The sequence below is a fragment of the Cebidichthys violaceus genome, unplaced genomic scaffold, assembly GCF_023349555.1.
Source record: "Cebidichthys violaceus isolate CVI_PGR_0920_01 unplaced genomic scaffold, fCebVio1.0.p SCAF_27, whole genome shotgun sequence".
In the NCBI taxonomy this organism is placed as follows: domain Eukaryota; kingdom Metazoa; phylum Chordata; class Actinopteri; order Perciformes; family Stichaeidae; genus Cebidichthys; species Cebidichthys violaceus.
In genome coordinates this window covers 4900201-4923967 of record NW_027176450.1, presented here as the reverse complement: position 1 = coordinate 4923967, position 23767 = coordinate 4900201, and the positions used below count along the sequence as shown (strand labels likewise).

The window sequence follows — 23767 nt, the reverse complement described above, 5'->3', positions numbered from 1 at the left end:
TACTTGTGTGTTGTTTGAGTGTTGTTTGTGTTGTTTGAGTATTGTGTGTGTTGTTTGTGTTGTTTGAGTGTTGTTTGTGTGGTTTGAGTGTTGTTTGTGTGGTTTGAGTGTTGTTTGTGTGTCGTATGTGTGGTTTGAGTGTTGTTTGAGTGTTGTTTGTGTTGTTTGAGCATTGTTTGTGTGTTGTTTGTGTTGTTTGAGTGTTATTTGTGTGTTGTTTGAGTGTTGTTTGAGTATTGTGTGTGTTGTTTGTGTTGTTTATGTTTTTTGAGTGTTGTTTGTGTTGTTTGAGTATTGTGTGTGTTGTTTGTGTGTTGTTTGTGTGGTTTGTGTTGTTTGTGTGTTGTTTGAGTGTTGTTTGTGTGTTGTTTGAGTGTTGTTTGTGTTGTTTGAGTGTTGTTTGAGCGTTGTTTGTGTGTTGTTTGTGTTGTTTGAGTGTTCTTTGTGTGTTGTTTGAGTGTTGTTTGAGTATTGTGTGTGTTGTTTGTGTTGTTTATGTTGTTTGAGTACTGTGTGTGTTGTTCAGTGACACTCACACTCAGTTCAACTAAGCTCCTTCACGCGAGATTTGCGTTGCTTAGCAACCGATGACAACATCTCCATTGACAACACTGACGCCATTAGGTTGTGAGGCTTCACCAAGTAGATAATAGTGATTCAATTGTTATAATGGAGGTAAGTGCTCTTACTGAGGCCTTTGTATCAAAAAAGTTAACAAGGCAACTTAACGTTGGTGATTACATGTTACATTATACATGTAACATGTAACGTAACGTTGGTTAAAGTGGAGCAAGTTAAAATACGCGTTGATTTGGACGGAAAGTGAACTGTTAGCATGCAGCTAACTGAATTACTTATTGTAGGGACTCTGTAGAGCTAACGTTAACTAGCTAACGTTTCAGCAACCAGTCTTAACCCGGTGTCGTGTCGGATACTGTTTGTCGGTCGTGATGCTTCTCCTCCTACGTTAAATTGAACCAACCCGTTCCTGACCGTAACCACTGAGCAGAAGGGAAACACTATTCGACGACGTAACACCTGTCGTTAGCCTCAGGTGTACTAACTTTCACACATCAAGAGCTTACTTTCTCCCAGCCTTACTTTCGTTTGAAGTTGCACTCTGTGGCTCTGCTGTATTTTCCAGGAGACAAGACCAGCAGGAGAGGACATGTTTGAGTCCTCGGAGGAGTTTCACGTGATCCTCAACGAGCTGGTAGAGGACAAGAGTATGGACAAGGTCCGGGTAGAGTACGAGAAGCTCGTCCATGCACTGAAGAAGTCCAGAGATAACGAGAAGAGACTGATGTCCAAATGCAGGGAGCTGAATGCAGAAGTTGTGTCCACCTCAACTAAAGTAGCAGCGGCCCTGAAACTGTCCCAGGAAGACGAGACAACAATTACTTCACTAAAGAGGGTACATTAGCAGAACATGGAGGTTGTGCACTGTATCATGTGCCCATTATCTCTTTGTTTATGTCCCTGATTTTACATCATTTCAAATATGGAGGCAAAGATGTCACACGAATTGTGTAAAATAAAGGACCAGGAATGCAAATTGATGGAGTTTGTATGGTATAGAAAGTTATATTTAATTAAGTCATGAAGGTTTATAATTGTTCCTCTTCTCAGATAACATTAACTCAGCATTGTTGTATTAAAATGTTCCTTTGTTTACCCTGTAGGAGCTGGATAACGGCTGGAAAATGGTTGATGCTGCTCATGATAAAGAGAGGAGGGACAAAGAGACCATCAGGGATCTTAGAGAAGAAGTTTCCACCCTGATGAAAATGGCTGAAGAACAAACCGGCTTCTCTGTGGACCAAGAGCAGAGGTGAGCCATGTGTTCCCCTCCCCATGCTCTTGATCCTTTATTGTGTGGATGGAACTAACTGTAATCTGTTTTTTCAGCAATCTACTAAAAATGAATGAGGAGTTGACTAAGGAGAGAGACAAACTGCTGTCCACCGTGGAGGGTCTGAGAGAAAAACTACACCAGGCCACCGCAACCCAGCAGGAGATAGAGGCCCAGCGAGATAGTGCCTCAGAGAATATCTCTCAGGTAAACCAGTGTCACATTCTTATATACAGTATTGGTGGACCTCTAATGTACGTCTGATTATGTCACATTTTCAAACTCGTGGTAGAGACACGAGGAGTTTTCTGTGTGAAGGTTTTTATTCATGAAAAGGCTGCCCTAACTAAACCAGATTCTGCAACAACAAATCAGACGTGTGACGAAGTAGAGGATAATCAGATTTGTAACTTCAACTTATGTTACTTGTGTTTTACAATATTTACTGAGTCTGCAGATGAGCATAATGTGTGTAGTAGGAATACAAACTGCTTTGCTGAATGTGAAATTAAATGTGGCTCTGGTGCCATCTTGTTGCTGCTCTGTGCGACTACATCCAGCTCCAGCAGGAGCTCCAGGTACAACAGAATGAGAGTTCCCGAGAGATGAGGTTGAAGGAAAAGCTGGATAAGGAGGTGAAGCAGCTGCACATCGACATGGAGGCCAAGATGGGGGACATCAAAGCCCTGAGTCTGCAGGGCCAAAGGGCCAAAGAGGAGCAGCAGAGACTGGAGCAGCAGCTCAAAGAGTTAAAGGTACATACTCTACCAACTGCTGTTATATTGATATTCAATCTGAGATCTGCTAAATGTATAATGCATTAAATGATTTACATAATTTTCATACTCCATAAACTCCATAATGTGTGTGTGTGTATGTTAATTAGATTCAATGTGTAGATCAGTAAGCCATTATATGAAGCTACAAACTCAAATTAACTAAAGGGTACATTGGGAATCTTTTGTTTAAAATGTATTATTCCGGATGGTTAACAATAACACTGTAAAACCAATGTACATATAATTCCATGGTTAATAACATTACATCATGCATACATACATGTATAGATAATAAACATGATTATCCTCCCAATCCCGTCCCTGACTTTGACAGATGTTGAATGAGCGATCCACCAGGGAGCTGGAGCAGATGCAAGTGAAGAACAACAAGCTGCTGCAGGAGTGTGAGCAGCTCTCTTCAGTCAGAGAACATCTGTCCCTGGAAAATCAGCAGAACGCAAATGAGCTCAAGGTACACGTTGCTCCACTGACACACACACACAAACACAGACACACACCTGAGGTACAGAGACACGCCTCTGCCTGTCATATACATATGCCTGATTGGTTGTGTGTGTTAGCAGTGATTGTGTTTGAGTTATGAGAGTGTAAGCTTGTTCTTTCACAGCTGTTTTCCACACATGTTTATATAGGCAGCTAACTTTGGCGAGTACCATATTTGGAAAAAAGGCTATAGGAATAATGTTATTTTTGGAGGCAATAATGAATAATATTTAATAATAATATTTTTCAAATGATACTTTTCTTTTGAAAACCCTTCTGAACTCACTTCAAAAAACATCCTGAAACCTGCATCAACGGTGTGCCCACTGCAGGAGTTCAGAGGCTTTACCGCACCGGTGTTTCTTACTATGATACCATACATGCTTGGAACACGGAGTATCATTCATGCTTAGTGGAAACCTAAACTTACTAACTCCTCACTGATCTTTTATAAGCTGCATACAGTAGATAGGTGGCCAGTCCAGATATTATTTAACATGCAGCATACAGCGACAGAATCAGACTAATTCTAAATGGAAATCACTGGACTAACTCTGTTCTCATTTCTACTGTAGCGTAGGAGTCCTGATAATAGATGATAGGATTCTGTCCTATTGAACCACAAGAGGGCACTACTCCGAGTCTATCATTTAGTGAGCCAGTCAGAAACAGGTCCACTGTGTTTGCACTGTATCCTGTAAACAAGAGAAAGGGGTATTACCTACTTAATCTCAACTACTTTGAAACAGTGTGAGAGGGCTGTGGTCAGAGAGACAGACCACATTTGACTTATAGCCCTCAAATCACAGTACATTACATTACATTACAGTCATTTAGCAGACGCTTTTATCCAAAGCGACTTACAATAAGTGTATTCAACATAGGTAATCAAGAGAACTACTTGTCACCAGAAGTCGTAAGTGCATCTCCTTTTTTTAAACAAGTACAGAAACAAACTAATACGAATACAATAAGTGCAACAAACTAGTATGAATACAATAAGTGCTGAGTGGAAGGCTCAGGGTAGCACTTCCTGAAGAGGTGAGTCTTCAGCCTGATGAAAGCGACTCTGCTGTCCTGACGTCAGTGGGAAGTTCATTCCACCACTGTGGGGCCAGGACAGAAAACAGCCGTGACTGGGTCGATCGGCCGCAGGGACCTCTGGCGACGGGGCAACCGATCGCCCCGAGGCAGCAGAGCGAAGTGGTCGGGCGGGGGTGTAAGGCTTGACCATGGCCTGGAGATCGGAAGGAGCTGTTCCTTTCACTGCCCTGTAGGCTAGCACCAGAGTCTTAAACTGGATGCGAGCTCTTACAGGTAGCCAGTGTAGAGAACAGAGAAAGGAAGTTGGGGCGACTGAACACCAGACGAGCTGCAGCTTTCTGGACAAGCTCCAGAGGTCTGATGGCTGACGCCGGGGCTCCAGCGAGTAAAGAGTTGCAGTAGTCCAGGCGGGAGATGACAAGAGCCTGGATGAGAACCTGCGCCGTCTCGTCAGTGAGGAAGGGACGAATCCTCCTGATGTTGTAGAGCAGGAATCTGCAGGAGCCTTGTAACGGATGAAATGTTTGCTGAGAATGACAGTTGGTCATCCAGGGTCACACCCAAGTTCCTCGCAGTCCGAGTCGGCGTCACCACGGTATCGTCAATGGTGATGGACAGGTACTGGTTTTGTCCAGGTTGAGCTTGAGGTGGTGTGTCGTCATCCACTTCGAGATGTCAGCCAAGCACGCAGCGATGCGTGTCTCCACAGTAGCATCTGTTCTGCACTCTCCTTTTTCTAAACCCTTTCCCCTCCTTGCAACTTCTTTGTAATGCCTCATACAACTCCTGCCCTCCCACCCGACAGATGAGAGAAGAGGAGGTGAATCAGTTGCGTCAGGAGATTGCCAAACAAACAAAGATGAGAGAAGCCATCCAGAAGAAGTTCCACCAGATGGAGGATCAGAAAGCTGATGTGGACGTGCAGAGGGAGACACTGAGAGCTCAGATCGCTGGTCTGGAGAAAGGTACGGGGGCTCGCCATGCTGCATCACAGACACACTTAATGAACATCATCCTCCCTTTGTTCCCAGTCTTTCTCTCCCTCCGTGCTGCTCTGTCTTTGTCCCTGGCCGTGAGCTCATGAGCTTAAATGAGTTCTGAAGTCTGACATGAGATGATGAAAGCTAAATTACATTACATTACATTACAGTCATTTAGCAGACACTTTTATCCAAAGCGACTTACAATAAGTGCATTCAACATTGGTAATCAAAAGAACTACTAGTCACCAGAAGTCATAAGTACATTTCCTTTTCCAAACAAGCATCTAAGAGCATGAAGCAGAGCATAACTCAGAGCCAAAGTACAGGGCAGAAACAAGAAAAACAGTTAGTGCTATAAGTAATACGAATACAATAAGTGCAACAAGCTAGTATGAAAACAATAAGTGCTAAGTGGAAGGCTCAGGGTAGCACTTCCTGAAGAGGTGGATTTTCAGCCTGCGCCGAAAGATGGGCAGCGACTCCGCTGTCCTGACGTCAGTGGGAAGTTCATTCCACCACTGAGGGGCCAGGACAGAAAACAGCCGTGACCGGGTCGATCGGCTGCCAGGACCTCTGAGCGACGGGGCAAACAATCGCCCCGAGGCAGCAGAGCGAAGTGGTCGGGCGGGGGTGTAAGGCTTGACCATGGCCTGGAGATACGAAGGAGCTAAATGTCCCGAATGCCCCCACAATACCACCATTCAAAACCACCTCTACACCCTGACACACTGGCCTTCCCCATGTTTTTATTTCCTAGGCCTAGTTTTATACTACAGTATGTAAAGCATCTTTGACAACTTTGAAAAGTGCTATATACATCTGTATTATTATTCTATTATTACAAAGGCAACATGTGTTTGTTGAAATAAAAGATCTAAAACGTTTTTCTATGCACACAAAAGGCTTATTATAATATATATTTTTGAACACATTTGTTTAAATCAGTGTGAAGGTGTGTTCACACCAAACCGTTTCTTGCCACTCAAAAATGTCTTTTATTTAAACCCGTGGACAATGGGAGTGAAAGCAAAAGTGCTGCGTTCATATTTTTGTTCAGTGTAGTATTTTTATAGTAACAGTATCATAACCTGAATCCGTCTGAAGCAAGTAGCAGAAACTGTCTCGGTGGACATTGTCCAGATGGAGCTGAAATAGCAGTGGCTGATCTTCTTAACTCTAGCATGCAGTTCTCTAATGTTGAAATGGAAGGACTACAACCATTATATGGTAGTTGAGAGGCCCAGGTTTGGGGTTCTGTATGCTCAGTGATTTTCAGATGATCTTTTATATATCGAGCCTCACCCCCCCATCCTGGTCTCTGATATTACTTTGCATTTTGTTGTTTCTCCTTTATGATTCATAGAATTAGGCTACTTGATTCTGTACTGCAATGCAATCATTCTCATTCAGATATATAACTGTTCTTTTTTTCATAAAGACTTCAGACCTGCTAAATTACTTAAAATGACATATGCTGTGGTTACACTTGTCTCTTCCATGTGGCTTTTGTGACGCGTACACACACGTGTATCCACACTTGTCACTTCAAGGCGACCCACCTGATCGGATAGTGATCATGTATTTATATTTCGTGGTCTAAAGTGCGGCTGTAAAACGGTGGATAAACACATTTCCTTTCCTATAAATTCTTAAAAATCAAAGTCCCCTGTTACTTCGGCTGCTTCCTCTTCCTCCCTGTAGCCTTGTTTTAGTTAATCAACAAAGCTCCGCTAATTCAGTAATAAACATTTTCCCATTAATTCTTCACAATAAAGCTTGTATTTTGAAGCAGAAAAATCAGGAAACGTTTGCTGCGTTTTCCTCAGCAGTAACTTAACAGGACTCAGACAGTGTGTGACCCCTTCCTCCTCTCTTCCCTTTGCTGTCCTTGGTAGAGGAGGAAGACGATGGAGAGACCTCCGTTTGATAAATTGTCTGGATTGTGTCCACGTGCTGTTTACACCTCACTGAGATCCCAACCCATGTGGTCTTGTTGATCGGATTCCAATGCGAGCCAGGTCTTATCTCGTGTACAGACTTGACAGTTATTGTGTGATCGCATGACAGAAGTTGCATTAAAAAGTGTAACCACGGCTATTGTGGTACACTCATGAAACAGAAGGAGTTCATAATCAACACTTTTGGCTTCGACCATCTATACAAACTGGGCCCACCTTTCTCCCTCCACAGATCTTGAATCTTCCCAAAAGCAAGTTGAAACGGACAAGAAAGCTATAGACGAGCTAATCCGAGAGAGAGACATCCTAAATAAGGTATGCGGTGCAGAGTACCGTAGGTTCTTGCAAACTGAGGTACTTGTGTGATGTACTATATATGGAGAACAGCAGTGACCCACAGGGTATGTATGCTGTTATCTACAGTTTTCCTCATCATTTACTCACGCTCCTGTATTTGTGTGTATGGTCCCATTCAATAGAACATGATCAAAGCCGCCCAGTCGACTGAGAAACAGCAGAACCTTGTGAAGCTCCTGGAGCAGGACAAGAAGACCTTGGAACACGAGATCGGTGGCTACCGCCAGGAGGCCCAGAAGCAGCGCAAGATCATCCAACAGCTGGAGAAAGAGCGCGACCGCTACATCAACGAGACCAGCAACCTCATGCAGAAGGCAAGTTATGCAGAAGAGAGCTCATTAATTGCATTTCATACCGTGGACTTATTTCCAGTACACACACTGATTTTAAGCTATTTATCATCACACGTTGACACATCTCCGTTCCATAGGTGCTACAAAAAATGAGTGACGTCGAAGTAAGAGAGACGGAGATTTTTGATTGGAGGAAGAAGGTCACTGAGGCGGAGTGCAAGCTCAAACAGCAAGAGAACCTGCTGGAGTCTGTCGTGTCTGAAAGGAACCTCTACGGCAAAAACCTAATTGAGGCTCAGGTACGAATACACAGCTGATCACGGGAGGGAGAGCAGGTCAGAGGGTCGGTGGTTCGATCCCTGGCTCCTCCCGTTCACATGTGGAAGTGTGCATTACACCGATAGTTACCAGGAAATGGAAAATGTATAACTGATATTAATATGCCTCCACCGCGGAGAAAGTTGTGACCAGAGGCATTCTGTTTTCAGGTTGTCCATCAGTCGGTTTATCCGTCCATCGTGAACATGATGGAAGGAATTTCTTCAAACATTTGCTTGGACTCAAGAATGAACTGATTTTAATTTTCTGGTCAAAGGTCACTGTGTAATGATAGTTATGACCATTTTACACAAATGTCTAATATGACACAATTGTCTTTTTTTCCTTCTTTTCCCACCCTTCTTTCACTATCTGTCTCTCTCCTCAGGAAGACATCGCAGAGATGAAGAGGAAGATGAAGACCATGAACAACCAGGTCACCCGACTGAGAGACGAGATCACTGGGAAGGAGCTAGCCCTTACCAAGGATCAGCAGGAACACAAGCGTCTGGAGAAGGATAACGAGGCCCTCAAGGTATTGCAGCCTGCCTCATTGGTTCATAGTGGGGTGTGGTTTTGAGTTCCTCATCATCATTTAAACAAACAGTGTGTAACATTTTTGGGGATTAATTGGCAGAGATTGAATATAAACATTAGCGTATAATCACTTGAAACTAAAAATCATTATGTTTTTGTTAGCTTAGAAAAAGCTATTTATATCTACATAGGGAGATGGATCTACTGCCATGTTTCTACAGCAGCCCAGAATGGACAAACCTAGCAAACACTGGCTCTAAAGGGAAACCTTTGTGTTTTTACATTACCTAAAGCTAGGGATGCGTACGATTCTTAGTTATTAAAGACCGGAGTGTTGATAAGCTCGAAACGTTACTGGTGCTGCATATAGTGTATTATAGTACTTTTTAATGTTCAGATGTTCTTTAATATCACCATGCATCTCCTCTGCTCTCTCTGTTGGGCTGTGCTCCTCTAACTACACAAGCACATAGACAAATGCACACACACACACACACACACACACACACACACATACACACACAACTTAGTCAGCGTACAGAGCAGAGATGGTGGAAACACTGAATCAGGTCAAATTAAGATTATTTGTTGATAGTCTACACTTGTTACTGTTAATGCAATAAAACATATGCGAGTGAAAAGCCAATACTTTATCAATACATCTGTTCAACATGAACATGTAAACAAAATCAAAACCCAAATAATCGTCTATGTCCACAGCCTCTCCAAGTTTACACAAGCACAGCATGCACAACCAGCCAAACAAGCTTAAACAACAGTCTGTAGTCTAACTGTTTAGCTTAGTTTGAGGACAGAGGATAGGAAGACAGGAAGATAGGAGGATAGGAGGACAGGAGGATAGGAGGACAGAGGACAGAGGATAGGAGGACAGGATGATAGGAGGACAGGAGCACAGAGGATAGGAGGACAGAGGATAGGAGGACAGGAGGCTAGGAGAACAGAGGACAGGAGGACAAAGGATAGGAGGACAGAGGATAGGAGGACAGGAGGACAGAGGACAGGAAGACAGGAGATCTCATCCTGTTCAGAATGTATTTGTTTTTTAATAAAAAAGTAGTATTGATAAAAGTATCTCCTAGTAGTAATACAATCCTAAAGCCTAACCCCACCTGAAGTCCAAAGCGCTTGGAAAGGGAGGGTGAGTGGAGGGCTATGGTGCTTGCTATCTATAACCTCACCACTAGAGGCCACTAAATCTCACACACTGCTCCTTTAAAATGCACTTGGACAAAATCATCTGCCAAATGAATACAATGTATGAGCATGAACTATATTTCATTTGTTGAAAGTTTCCTTGTCAAGAAGCACTGGGAACCATTGACCCACTTCTTATCTAAAGATGAACCAGTCATTAACCATGACCTCCTTCTCTGCCTACGTTGTGTGCATGTGTCCTGCCACAGGGGGAGCTGCAGCTGATGAAGCTCCAGCTTGAAGAAACAAAGCAGCGTGTTGACAGTCAGAAAGCAGAGCAGCAAAAACTGCAGAAGATTATAGCCGACGCCGACAGTGAGCAGGTCCAACAGAAGAAACAATTGGACCAGGTAAAGAAAGAGAAGGAGGTAGACTATATGTAGGGACAGAGGATGACAAGCAGAGACATCTATCTGACTTATTTGTTGGCAAAACTTCTCTCAAGGTGATCAGGGAGCGAGACAACCTGGGCAAACAGCTGCTACACCGCAACGATGAGCGTGCGCTACTCTATGAGAAGATCAGGATCCAGCAATCGATCCTGAGCAAGGGGGACTTCCACTACAGCCAGCGGATGGATGACATCCGCCTGCTCAAGCTGGAGATCAAGAGGCTCCGACGCAAGAAGTGCATCCTGGACAAGACTGTTCACAACACAGAGGACCTGAGGTACAAGAGAGAGGAGGTCCTGGGCAGGATAAAGAGAACAGGAAGTGTCAAATCTACTTTTTTAAGACTTATTGAAATCCTCAGGCATGTAAATAGTGCTTTTACCAGTGATGTCTGAAGAGCTCTGATCACGCACCTAGTTGCTTAATAAATGAGTTAATTAAGACCTGCGGTCTTAATTAACTCATTACTACCAAGCTCATTTTGTGCCAGCTTCACTACGGCGAGTACAAACTAAGCTTTAGTGTATTACTTGTTTGGATAATGTTGTATGTGAGAACTGTGTGAAATAAGAGTTGTTGTTTCACAGGCGAGAGCTGTTCCACCTGCAGAGGGAGCTGCTTAGAGAGAGGACGAGGAACAGCGTCCTCGAGGAGCAGCTGAAGCCCATAAATATTCACCGATGGAGGCGACTGGAGGTGAAGCACTTGTTTAATAGTGTCTGTATGGATTAGCTTAGCCAATACAACCCACTTCTCTGCTTTTCTCTCCTTCCAGTGACATGAGCATTTCGTTTTTTCACACACATGAAGCACAGAGAATCTCATCATTCAAAGAGGAAAAGATCTAAAGAACTCTCTCTCTCTCTCTCTCTCTCTCAGGGCAGTGATCCCGGCAAATACGAACTCATCCAGAAGATTCAGTCCTTACAAAAACGACTGATCGCCAAGACCCACGAGCTGGAGGAACACGAACTCCTGTTACAGGTACACACTTCACACTCTCCTTAATGAACTGTGTACACACACTCACCGTACACACCGAGGGAGCGATGTGACTGATGGAAGCTGTTTTAAACCACTACTTCTGTGACTGGTCTACGTCTGGTCTCTGTATTGGAACAGTAATCATTGTCCTGCAGGAGCTTAGATGATAACACTGAGAGACAATGGAAGCTATCGGCAGATCCTCAAACGTGTCTGGTAGAACAATAGAATAATAACCCTCACCATGTTGTTGAGCTGAAATGATGCAATCATAATTATTTGATTTCTTTGATAGTTGGTTGTATATGTCCCGTGTTTTTTTGATGCATCTTCATAACTATATGGCATCAATAACGAGGGTTGATTTAAGGTATTATGTACTATATAGAATCTGTCATTATTTCCATATATGATCCATTTTGTCATTAGGCCTTAAAGGGACAGTGTGTTTGATTTAGTGGTGTGATTGCAGTTTGCAGCCACCTGAATATCCCTCCGCTCACTCCTCAAGAGGCCATCCTTCGTAATAACACTACTTTAGAAGCAACAAAAGTCACAAGCAGCTGGCTTTACCACAGTTTTGTACTTTCACGTTAATGCAGTTTCACAATCGTTCAAAATGCAACACACTGGCACTTAAAAGGATAAGGCTGATATATTTCAGTGTTGTGGTAATTCTGTATTTTAAAGCCCCTATGTGTAGAATTTGATTATGTCTGACTTTAGCATGATTTGGTGGTAGTATCAAGGAAGACACTGTGACATAGAGCAACACACACGCCCCTCCACAAGAGCATGTAGGCTCACTCACTCACTCATTCTACCTCTCCATCATCTGTTGCACTTCCCTTTCTTCTATTTCCCCATCAAGGAAAAGGAGAAGCTGTATGTGGAGCTGAAGCACATCATGGCCCGGCAGCCGGGTCCAGAGGCGGCTGAGCAGCTCCAGCAGTGCCAGTGGACCATCAGAGAGAGAACTAAAAAGCTCCAGGTCCTCACACGACTCGAAGCATTCAGCTTGTTCCATGTTGTGTTTCTTGTTGTATCTCACACCTTCATGCTTTCTTATTTTTGTATTTGACCAGATCATATTCTGGATTTCTCAAGTCAACTGTATCTTCTTTTGTCCCTCACAATCCTATGAGAGGCAATAAACACAGTGCTGGTGATGCTGATTTAAATAGTTTTCTCTCCTGTGTTCATCACTTAAGAACAGATGGAAAATAACAGGATGATCTTTTTAAGTTACTTTTTGTTGTTGTACTCGTTTTCGCCACAATAGGCCAAAGTGCACCACTACCCCATGTTCTAAATATGACTAAAAGCATTCATGTTTCTCCATGCTCTCTAATCACAAGCTACAGATATTGTATGTTAGCAAGTTATGTTAAATGAAAACTGTTTTTAAGTCCTGTTTAGAACATGGGGTAGTGGTGCACTTCAGCCTCTTGTGACCACAATGAGTACTACAGCAACAACAGACGATAGACAATCAAAAAGAAATCACCTGCCAGAACTTTTCTTTTTAACCTGTTTTGCAGATTGCTTTACAAGTTGTCTAAATACAGTACATGCCAAACTCCATCAGATCTATTTCAATTTGTTGTCTGATACAAACATACATGTGAGCTGATTCTGTTTCAGACAGTTCATCCTTTAATTTTCTTTGTATCAACGTATCACATGATCTTCACTATTTAACTGTCCATGTGTATGTTAAGACATGACACGCATGTATATGAGAACAGGTGCAGCACCTGATTGCAGGTCAAACCCGGTACCTGTTGGCTTCTCCACGTTCTAACACACAATGACGTTAGCTCTTCTGATTTCACAGGCATTGGTGGCAGAGCTGAGAATGCTCGACTCAAAGATGAACGAGTACAAAAGTGAGAATCAAAGATTAGCTAATGAGCTAGCAAACACTAAGAAGAAGTACCTCAGCCAGAAAAAGCTTCACAGGTGACGTTGATCTTTGTCATGTTAATAAGTAGTATCGATTTGTTCAACATGCGCAATTCATGTGATGTGGGGAACATGTACCATCTAGTGATGGCTTAGCTTGGTCTCTGACGCCCTGGATCTCCGTGTGTCTCATCAGCGAGCAGAGGACCAAGACCACGGTGGAGCAGCTGGAACCCCTGCCCCAGCTGAGCAGCAAGCCTCACTTCACTGGAGGTGGCTTCAGGATCGACAACCCTGTGAGAAGATGAGGGGATATTTGACTAACATCAGACATCTTTTACATCATTTGAAATGAGAAAACATTCATTGCCACATAACCTGACATTCAAGCAGAATAAAAAGGTTTTTAACCATTAATCATAACGATATTCAGAAAAAGACTTTCTCAATGTAGATGCATATTGGGCAATCAGAAAGGAAGTATCTGTCAGTCTATACTTAATCGTGCTCGAGAAGATATCTTTTTCAAAATATAAATATGGACCATCAAATGGAGCCCCTGCTCCCTTTACCTTGAGGTATGAACTAGGCCTTTGCAGGTTTGGAGGTAGGGTGGTTGTGATCTACTGGTATTGACATTAACCGTGATATTTAATTATGCACATATGGTGATATTGTCTAAATAATGCACCGTCTCTTAAGTCAGGCTTGTGTACAGTTACAGTGTCTCCTTACTACAAAATAAACAGAGTTGAAGATGAATTTGACTGATTTTCTATAGATATCGAAATAATAACATTATTGTAAATTCTTTTGACCGTGATGATCATGAAGTGAAGAGCTGATATTATGACATATTTGGAAGGGACTTTTTAAAGACAGAATACATATCCAGCTGCGTGGAATATAATCCTAACAAATATTAACAGGTTCCACATGACTTTTAGTCCCTATGGGAGACACTGCTGCATAGACCGTGTTATAACATGTTTACTGACTATATACCTACTGTATATTTATTTAAAGAGAGTAAAGACAAGGTTCTGTGCTGCTGTCTCATTCTGATGGATTGTGATCTATTGTATGCTGAACGTTCTATTCATTAATGTTTGACACTATATCATAAAGTATGGACTAGAGGGTCATCTGACCACGACGTGTCCCCTCGGTCAAACCTTCCTTTTTTAGACTGTAGGTTGGACAGACCTGCTGTCACTTCTGTGTTTTTATTGACTGCATTAGAGAGGTGGTCTGTGAATAAACTGCTCTTTACTCTTTAACAACAAGCGTGTTGCCTGATTACACAACAATCCGAGAAGACTGCAGTATATCTACTCAAGATTTAAAAAACAGGTGATGTGTATCGGGGAGGTTTTGTGGCTTTGTCACGTCTGATATTTAATTAAAAAAAGGAAAGACAGCAGAACAGACGGATCAGGTCAGCCATTGTCTGCACCAGAATTGATCAAAATGTCATCTGTCCAGTCTGAACAGTCTAATGAGACTTTGATATGGAGATAGCATTAAGGGAAAACCAGCAGTTCTCTGATTTAGAGAAGAACTTTCATTGTTATGATCCTTATGGAAGTAATGAGTCTTATTTGCAGGCCGCCTAGAAAACAATGTCCCATGACAGTTCCAGGAATAATAATGAAATGCATATGAAGCTGCATTGGTTGACTCTGCTGTTGAGCCGCCATCAATGCAGGAGCCTGTCACAGTCCTACAGTAAGGGACTATGGAGGTGTGTTCTTTACTCCTCATAGTTTAAGTCCTGTTATCGTCTCCTTTGACAAGTTCTGACTCACAGATAAAGACACAAACGCTGAAGCTTCTCTCATTCCTGTAGTTCTGAGAAAAAGACTTTCTTAACTTCAGTTTTCACTTTGAGGACTGGGAATTCCAATCCCTCCAAGCGTTTGATGTAGACCTTGATCCCCCTTTAAAGACTGAATTCAGGGCCAAAAGTCTTTCTCGGATACCCAACTGATCCATTATTTAGCTCATTAGCAAGGTTGAAGGTGTGCTAACGAGTGTTTGAGTGAACATTCTGTTTCCATTCAATTGTGACAGCTGTCATTGTTACCACATCACTTGTTTAAGACTTTGTATCAAAATGTCACCGCTACTTTCTTTCTGCAGTTCAGCTGTTTCCATACCAACCGTGCTGGCACAAATTACAAATGTATTCTATATTTAGCTCTTAGTAAGCTAAATTCATGAGGAAAATAGGCCACACACTGTGTCCCATCTCCTCAATTACAACCAGCACATTTAAGGCTATTGCTAGCTTTTACTGCTAGCTACTTATTCCCCAGTGCAATACGGTATAACCATGGCCACCAGCGTCTATGTCATGCTGGGCTGTGTGAGCTATCTTGCCATAGAAATGGGAGGCCTCCTCTTTCTCCCCCTTTCATTCTCCGGTGTGGAGAAGAAGCAACTGCTTGCAGAGACTAATGACGTTGGTTTGTTGGCTGTTTGGTCATGATGCATCACACTAATGATCACGACTGGTAAGACAGGCAACAGCGTCTCCTCAACACTTGATGAGCTGACACAATATGTGCATTTACAATCTCATTTTGGCCCATTGTTCTCAACAGAATACTAGTCACGTTACTCCTCAAGTTCAGTGTTGTCTCCTGGATCCAGAAAGGCACGTCTGCACCGCTCTTAACTGTGACTGCACCAATAGAAAAGATGGAATCGTCTTCATAAGCGGTCCCAATATGGCCACAGGTCTGAGACGCTGCAGTTGAAGCACTCGGAGGGCTTGCAGACTGTCGGGCTCGTTGTGAGGCCGTTCCTTTATCTTGCCGCTCTGTATGAAGGACTCCCTTTGGTGACACACGTTGTAACGCTGACATCGATTTAAGGGTGACAAACTAGAGGATCGAGGAGACGCGGGGGGAAAGAGGCAGAAAACAGGAAAAGAGAAAGGCAATGGAAAGAAATGTGTTAGTTTGCATGATACGCAGGTAGCAGGGACTGCATGTGAAGTTCGAAAGTGGAGAAATGGCGATGTTGTATATGACACCAAAGTATAACGCTGTGGTCTGAAACTCAGTTTAGATGGCCCCCGCTCCGTCACCGCTTTTCAGAAGCTTTGTAATCAAGCACATGTATAAAACTAATAAATCCAACAATGAATGTCTTCATAAGTTATCCATTTATCCGTGTAGAAAGGAGCCGTTGTTGTCGTTAGTCTTTAGCTGAAGCCTGTCGAGGGATAGATGATGACCCACGATGCATTGTGTCTGTGTCAGAGGATGTGTTGCTGACTGGGTGTAATCTCAGACACCACGCTCAATGGAATGACGTTCACCCATCCTAGTGTCATTTAGATCTGTGCTGAAAAAATCTATTCTAAAACGTCTTGAGTGTAATAATCAGAGAATCGAGGGTTTGATCCCCGGCTCCGCTTGTTGCATGTTGATGTGTCCTTGAGCAAGACACTTTACCCCAAAACTGCTCCCGTGGCTGTGCCTACGGTGTGAATGTGATAGAATCTGAATTGTAAGTCGCTTTGGATAAAAGCGTCTGCTAAATGACTGTAATGTAATGTAATAAGTAATGTGTGGATCATCCTCTGCACACTAGTAGAGTATTGTAAGTTGTGCGTCCAGGGCAGTCCATGGAGACACAGTTTAATTTCTTTAATGTGGCTTCTGTAATGTTAAGAGTTTTTCATCTGCAGAACACAATGTTTATTTGTTCCCCTGATCACCAAGGTATTTAAGAACAACTTTCAAAATCCAAAAGTCTTGTTCACTATTGTGTTTTATGGGATTTAAATATTTAAAATGTATTTAAACATTGTAAGAAGAGATACATTTTGAAATCTTGAGCTCCATAACGGAGACATTTAAATGTTTTATTATAGCTCTAAAAGTACAAAAGCAATAATAATACTTTATTTTATTTTTCACCTCGCTCAGAGGCATCCATACCATAATAATAATAATAATTAAAGCTGCAAGCAGCATTGATCGGGCCCTCGCAACTACGCGCACGTCGAGGATACCGGCAGGACTCTGGTTGACACGGTCATGCATTTCTGTGACCATCATACACTGCGTGCACGAGTTAGATGATATTTCTGCTTTGACCAGCAGCGTAGCAAGATCATGTTGCCAGGCATTATGCCTCAAATGTTTTGAGTTTACTCCGATGCAATCATAAATGTAAGCCTGTTAAGATCATTAACAAAATGAATGTGCGTGAATGCGCTTCAGTGTTTGTAACATGACAGACTTGTCAGTTTACTGGGTGCAGTGTCCTGCTGATTGTATTTGGACTCACATGAAAGTTAACAGAACAGTAGTGTAATTTGCTTTTACTTGAACACTTTAATTTAACACTGTTTTCATTTTAAGCTCTTCTGTAACTTTAGATTGTAGTGTGAAGCATTCATTGCAACATTTATTCTGATTCTCGAGTAGAAGCTCTGGACTGATCATTTATACTAATGCCCACTGACATGGTTTGAGAACCACTGTTGTCTAACTTTTGCTCTCCAAGCATCTTTGTTTGCACATATTTAGATCAGAGAAGTCTTTTTCTCATGGTGTGTCGACAAACCCTTTTATTAAGTTCAGTGTTCGGGCCGCTGTAATTATAGAATCCTGCTTACGTCCGTGGTTGCCAGTAGGAGCTGCTATGACTATGAGTTAATATTGGCATGCAGATGTCCTAAAATCATGACAGTAATCAAGCATGTCAACTTTGGGACAGTTTTGACAAAGTACAGTTGAGTTACAACAGCTTGATGGATGATGGCGAACCATGTAAAATGGCCGCTACACCAAGTCCATGTTTGATGAATTCTAAACTTTTAATCACAAAGGTCTTTAGATTGTTCTGACCAAATTCTAAGCTGATCTGATTAATTACCTAGGACTAGTTCGTAGTACAGCACCTGGAAATGGGAAAAATACACGAGAAATTCATACAAAATTAGAAATGGCTGACTTCCGGTTGGGTTTAGAGCATGGACCCCTAAGACTTTTTTTTAAATCCACATGTGATACATCTGCTTACCAAATGTTATACATCTAGGTGAAACGTACTGCGAGGGCTGCATCGTCGAAATATTGTAGGGGGCGCTATCGAGCCGAGTTGCCACTCTGAAGCATTAAAATCACATCAGATAACTACATTCAGGATTTTAAATGTGTGTGACAAGTTTGATTTTGTTTTGAGTATTTTTAGCCCCTCAAAAACACCTTTGTTTTTCATGGCGAGGAATGCATCGCCACGGCAACGGCATTTCACGAAACAACAAGCTTTGAGTAACTTTTAATCACAAAGGTCTTTAGATTGTTCTGACCAAATTCTAAGTTGATCTGATTAGTTCCCTGGGAGGAGTTCGTTAAAGTAGAGCGCCTGGAAATTGAAAAAACGACACTAGAAATTCAGACTAAATTCAAAATGTCTGACTTCCGGTTGGGTTTAGGGCATGGCCCCAAGAGACTTTTATTTAAGTCCACATGTGATACATGTGCCTACCAAATTTTGTTAATCTATGTGAAACGTACTGCGAGGGCTGCTTCGTCGAAATTTTGTAGGGGGCGCTATTGAGCCGATTTAACACTCTGATTGAATAAAATCATATTATAGAACTACATTTTGGCCTTGTGATCTGTGTGTCAAGTTTGCTTGTGTTTCGAGCTTTTTTAACCTCTCCAAATGACCATCGTTTTTCACGGCGAAGACTGCGTTACCACGGCAACGGCGTTTGACGAAACATCAAAAGCTTAGAGAACTGGCATTATGAACTTCTTACATTTGTGTGGAACAAATTTGATGTTGATCTGATTTTCCAACTAAGAGAAACAAGCCAAAGTATAAAGACTTTAACTTACTGTTGCCAGTAGGTGGCGCTATGACTATGATTCAAAATTGGCTTGCAGATGTCTTCAGGCCTGGAGTTTAATCAAACATGTGAAATCTGGTAAAGATCTGATGATGCGGAGTCGAGTTACATCAGTTTATTCGTTCATGGCGAAGGATCGAAATTCGCAGAGCCGCCACGTCGCCACGCTTCGACAACTTCCTACAATTTTCACAATGAAGCATTATCAAGGTCTTAAGGCTTTTGTGACAAAATTTGAGAGGGATCCGATTAATCTGTGAGCAGTAGGGTGTCAAAGTACACAACCTATGACTTCCTGTTACCAAATTTTATACAGCTAGGTGAAACGTACTGCGAGGGCTGCATCGTCAAAAAATTGTAGGGGGCGCTATCGAGCCAACTTGCCACTCTGAAGCATTAAAATCACATCAGATAACTACATTCAGGATTTTAAAAGTGTACCCTCGCAACGTCACACACGTCGAGGGTACTGGCAGGACTCTGGTTGATGCGGCAATGCATTTCTGTGACCATCATACACTGCATGCACAAGTTAGATGATATTTCCTGCGTCGACCAGCAGCATAGCAAGACCATGTTGCCAGGTCTTAAGCCTCAAATGTTTTGAGTGTACCTCCGATACAATCATAAATGTAAGCCTGTTAAGATCATTAAGAAAATGAACGTGTGAATGTGCTTCAGTATTTGTAACATAACAGACTGTCAGGTTACTGGGATGGAGTTCAACTCCCTGCAGTGTCCTACTGATTGTATTTGGACTTACATGAAAGTTAACAGAACAGCAGTGTCATTTGTTTTTACTTGAACACTTTAATTTGACACTGTTTTCATTTTAAGCTCTTCTGTAACTTTAGATTGTAGTGTGAAGCATTCATTGTAACATTTAACCTGATTCTCATGTAGAAGCTCTGGACAGATCATTTATACTAATGCCCACTGACATGGTTTGAAAAACACTGTTGATTAACTTTTGTTCTCCAAGCATCTTAGTTTGCACATATTTAGATCAGAGAAGTCTTTTTCTCATGGTGTGCCCACAAACCCTGTTTGGGCCGCTGTTATGATAGAATTCTGTTTACGTCCGTGGTTGCCAGTAGGTGGCGCTATGACTATGAGTTAATATTGGCATGCAGATGTCCTAAAATCACGACAGCAATCAAGCATGTCAAGTTTGGGGCAGTTTTGACAAAGTAAGGTTGAGTTACAAAAGCTTGATGGATGATGGCGAATCATGTAAAATTGCAGCGACACCAAGTCCATGTTATCCGATGAAACATCAAGCTTTTAGTAACTTTTAATCGTTAAGGTCTTTAGATTGTTCTGACCAAATTCTAAGCTGATCGGATTATTTCCCTAGGAGGAGTTCGTAGTGCAGCACCTGGAAAAGGAAATAAAACCACAAGAAATTCATACAAAATTCAAATTGGCTGACTTCCGGTTGGGTTTAGAGCATGGACCCCTAAGACTTTTTTTTAAGTCTACATGTGATACACCTGCTTACTTAATTTCATACATCTAGGTGAAACGTACTGCGAGGGCTGCATCGTCGAAATATTGTAGGGGGCGCTATCGAGCCGAGTTGCCACTCTGAAGCATTAAAATCACATCAGATAATTACATTCAGGATTTTAAATGTGTGTGACAAGTTTGATTTTGTTTTGAGTATTTTTAGCCCCTCAAAAACACCTTTGTTTTTCATGGCGAGGAATGCATCGCCACGGCAACGGCATTTCACGAAACAACAAGCTTTGAGTAACTTTTAATCACAAAGGTCTTTAGATTGTTCTGACCAAATTCTAAGTTGATCTGATTAGTTCCCTGGGAGGAGTTCGTTAAAGTAGAGCGCCTGGAAATTGAAAAAACGACACTAGAAATTCAGACTAAATTCAAAATGTCTGACTTCCGGTTGGGTTTAGGGCATGGCCCCAAGAGACTTTTATTTAAGTCCACATGTGATACATGTGCCTACCAAATTTTGTTAATCTATGTGAAACGTACTGCGAGGGCTGCTTCGTCGAAATTTTGTAGGGGGCGCTATTGAGCCGATTTAACACTCTGATTGAATAAAATCATATTATAGAACTACATTTTGGCCTTGTGATCTGTGTGTCAAGTTTGCTGGTGTTTCGAGCTTTTTTAACCTCTCCAAATGACCATCGTTTTTCACGGCGAAGACTGCGTTACCATGGCAACGGCGTTCGACGAAACATCAAAAGCTTAGAGAACTGGCATTATGAACTTCTTACATTTGTGTGGAACAAATTTGATGTTGATCTGATTTTCCAACTAAGAGAAACAAGCCAAAGTATAAAGACTTTAACTTACTGTTGCCAGTAGGTGGCGCTATGACTATGATTCAAAATTGGCTTGCAGATGTCTTCAGGCCTGGAGTTTAATCAAACATGTGAAATCTGGTAAAGATCTGATGATGCAGAGTCGAGTTACATCAGTTTATTCGTTCATGGCGAAGGATCGAAGTTCGCCGAGCCGCCACGTCGCCGCCCTTCGACAACTTCTTACAATCTTCACAATAAAGCATTATCAACATCTTAAGGCTTTTCTGACAAAACTTTAGAGGGATCGGAATAATCTGTGAGGAGCAGGATGTCAAAGTACAAAACGTACAACTTCCAGTTGCCACTAGGTGGCGCTATTACTGTGATTCTAAATTGTCATATACATGTGTTCAGGGTCAGGATGTTATGACATCTGAGAATTTTGGAGCAGATTAGCCAATGTACAGCCGAGTTACAACAACTTCCTGTTTCATGGCGAATGGTGTTTTTTTGCCGCCACGCCACGGACACATAGTTCGATAACTTTTTGATCTTTGAGTATTGTTTCACTGCCAAGGTCTCAAGAGCATACTGACCAAATCTGAAGGCAATCGGGTTTAATCTCTAGGAGGAGTTCGTTAAAGTACGGTGCCTTGAAACGGTCCAAAAACGTCATAAAATTCAAAATGGCCGACTTCCTGTTTGGTTTAGGATATACCTCCTTTTGACTTTTTTGTACGTCCCATCACGTTCCACATACCTACCAAATTTCATACAGCTAGGTGAAACCCAAAGTTGGGGCTACTCTGTAGGGGGCGCTATCGAGCCAAAATGTCATGCCGCAGCTGGACACCCCAATAATACTGGAATTTTCACCACGATTGAATTTTGTGCCAAATTTCAAAAGATTCCCAGTATCCCAAGCACCTCCTTTTTGCGATGAAACTGGTACGATAATAATAATAATAATAATAATAATAATAATAATAATAATAATAATAAAAAACATTAGAATAACAATAGGTCCTCCGCTCCGACTACGTCGGTGCTCGGGCCCTAATAATAATAATAAAAAACATTAGAATAACAATAGGTCCTCCGCTCCCACTACGTCGGTGCTCGGGCCCTAATAAAAAACATTAGAATAACAATCGGTCCTCCGCTCCGACGACGTCGGTGCTCGGGCCCTAATAATAATAAAAAACATTAGAATAACAATAGGTCCTCCGCTCCGACTAGTCGGTGCTCGGGCCCTAATAATAAAAAACATTAGAATAACAATAGGTCCTCCGCTCCGACTACGTCGGTGCTCGGGCCCTAATAATAATAAAAAACATTAGAATAACAATAGGTCCTCCGCTCCGACTACGTCGGTGCTCGGGCCCTAATAATAATAATAAAAAACATTAGAATAACAATAGGTCCTCCGCTCCCACTACGTCGGTGCTCGGGCCCTAATAATAAAAAACATTAGAATAACAATAGGTCCTCCGCTCCGACTACGTCGGTGCTCGGGCCCTAATAATAATAAAAAACATTAGAATAACAATAGGTCCTCCGCTCCGACTACGTCGGTGCTCGGGCCCTAATAAAAAACATTAGAATAACAATAGGTCTTCCGCTCCGACTACGTCGGTGCTCGGGCCCTAATAATAATAAAAAACATTAGAATAACAATAGGTCCTCTGCTCCGACTACGTCGGTGCTCGGGCCCTAATAATAATAAAAAACATTAGAATAACAATAGGTCCTCCGCTCCGACTACGTCGGCCCTAATAATTTTAATGAGCAGCTGAAGTCAGATGCTAGCTGGTAGCACCACGGTTTTGCACTCTGGCTCATGTTATCACAGGTTCATAAGCTTGTAGGAGAACTACGGTGGCCTTCAGATAATGTAAAAACACAAAAGACTCTCTCTGTAACCAGTGTTGGGTTTGTCCCTTCTGGGCTACTGTAGAAACATGGCGGTGCAACATGGTGGACTCCGGGAAGAGGCCCTGCTCCCTTTATAAATATGAAGGAATATTATATTCCATTTTTGCTAATCGATCCCCTGCTACTCACTGTCCCTTAAGGAGTACATTTTTTTTAAATAATCACTTTGTATTTAAAAAGCTCTCGGCTCTATTTTTATATTAAATACATATTATAATAGGTACATAAAACATAGCATTTCTACCAGTAGAGACACATTTTTCAATCTGAATTAAAATCTGAAAAGTCTGGATCATGAAAAAGTCTGTCACACCTGTATGTCAAGCTGGGTTTTTGTTCTGTCTCCACGTTTGCTTTGTGACTTCCTGTTTTATTTTGGAAATTAACTCTCCTCTCGTTTCAGGTTCCTTGCCCTTCCTCATGTGTCACCAGTCTGATTGTCTTCCCTGATTCCTGATTGTGTCCACCTGTTCCCCCACTTCCCTCATGTGTACTTATAGTCTGCGTCTCCCCTTGTCCTGTGCCAGTGTGTCATGTCCTTTCGTCTTGCACACCTG

At 42.1% G+C, this 23767-nt stretch overlaps 1 protein-coding gene across 1 annotated transcript; it reads left to right on the top strand.

The window, feature by feature from the left end:
- The first annotated feature begins 613 nt into the window (after window positions 1-613).
- cfap58 (cilia and flagella associated protein 58) lies at window positions 614-14360 on the top strand. Its single transcript, XM_068721273.1, has 18 exons — window positions 614-675; window positions 1145-1414; window positions 1683-1831; window positions 1909-2059; window positions 2413-2607; window positions 2966-3103; window positions 4985-5144; window positions 7353-7435; window positions 7600-7791; window positions 7908-8069; window positions 8477-8623; window positions 10050-10190; window positions 10286-10509; window positions 10820-10928; window positions 11112-11216; window positions 12088-12207; window positions 13054-13178; window positions 13318-14360. Exons 1-18 carry the CDS (start codon window positions 670-672, stop codon window positions 13427-13429), a joined length of 2589 nt encoding a protein of 862 aa, XP_068577374.1. The 5' UTR covers window positions 614-669; the 3' UTR covers window positions 13430-14360.
- Window positions 14361-23767: the final 9407 nt, after the last annotated feature.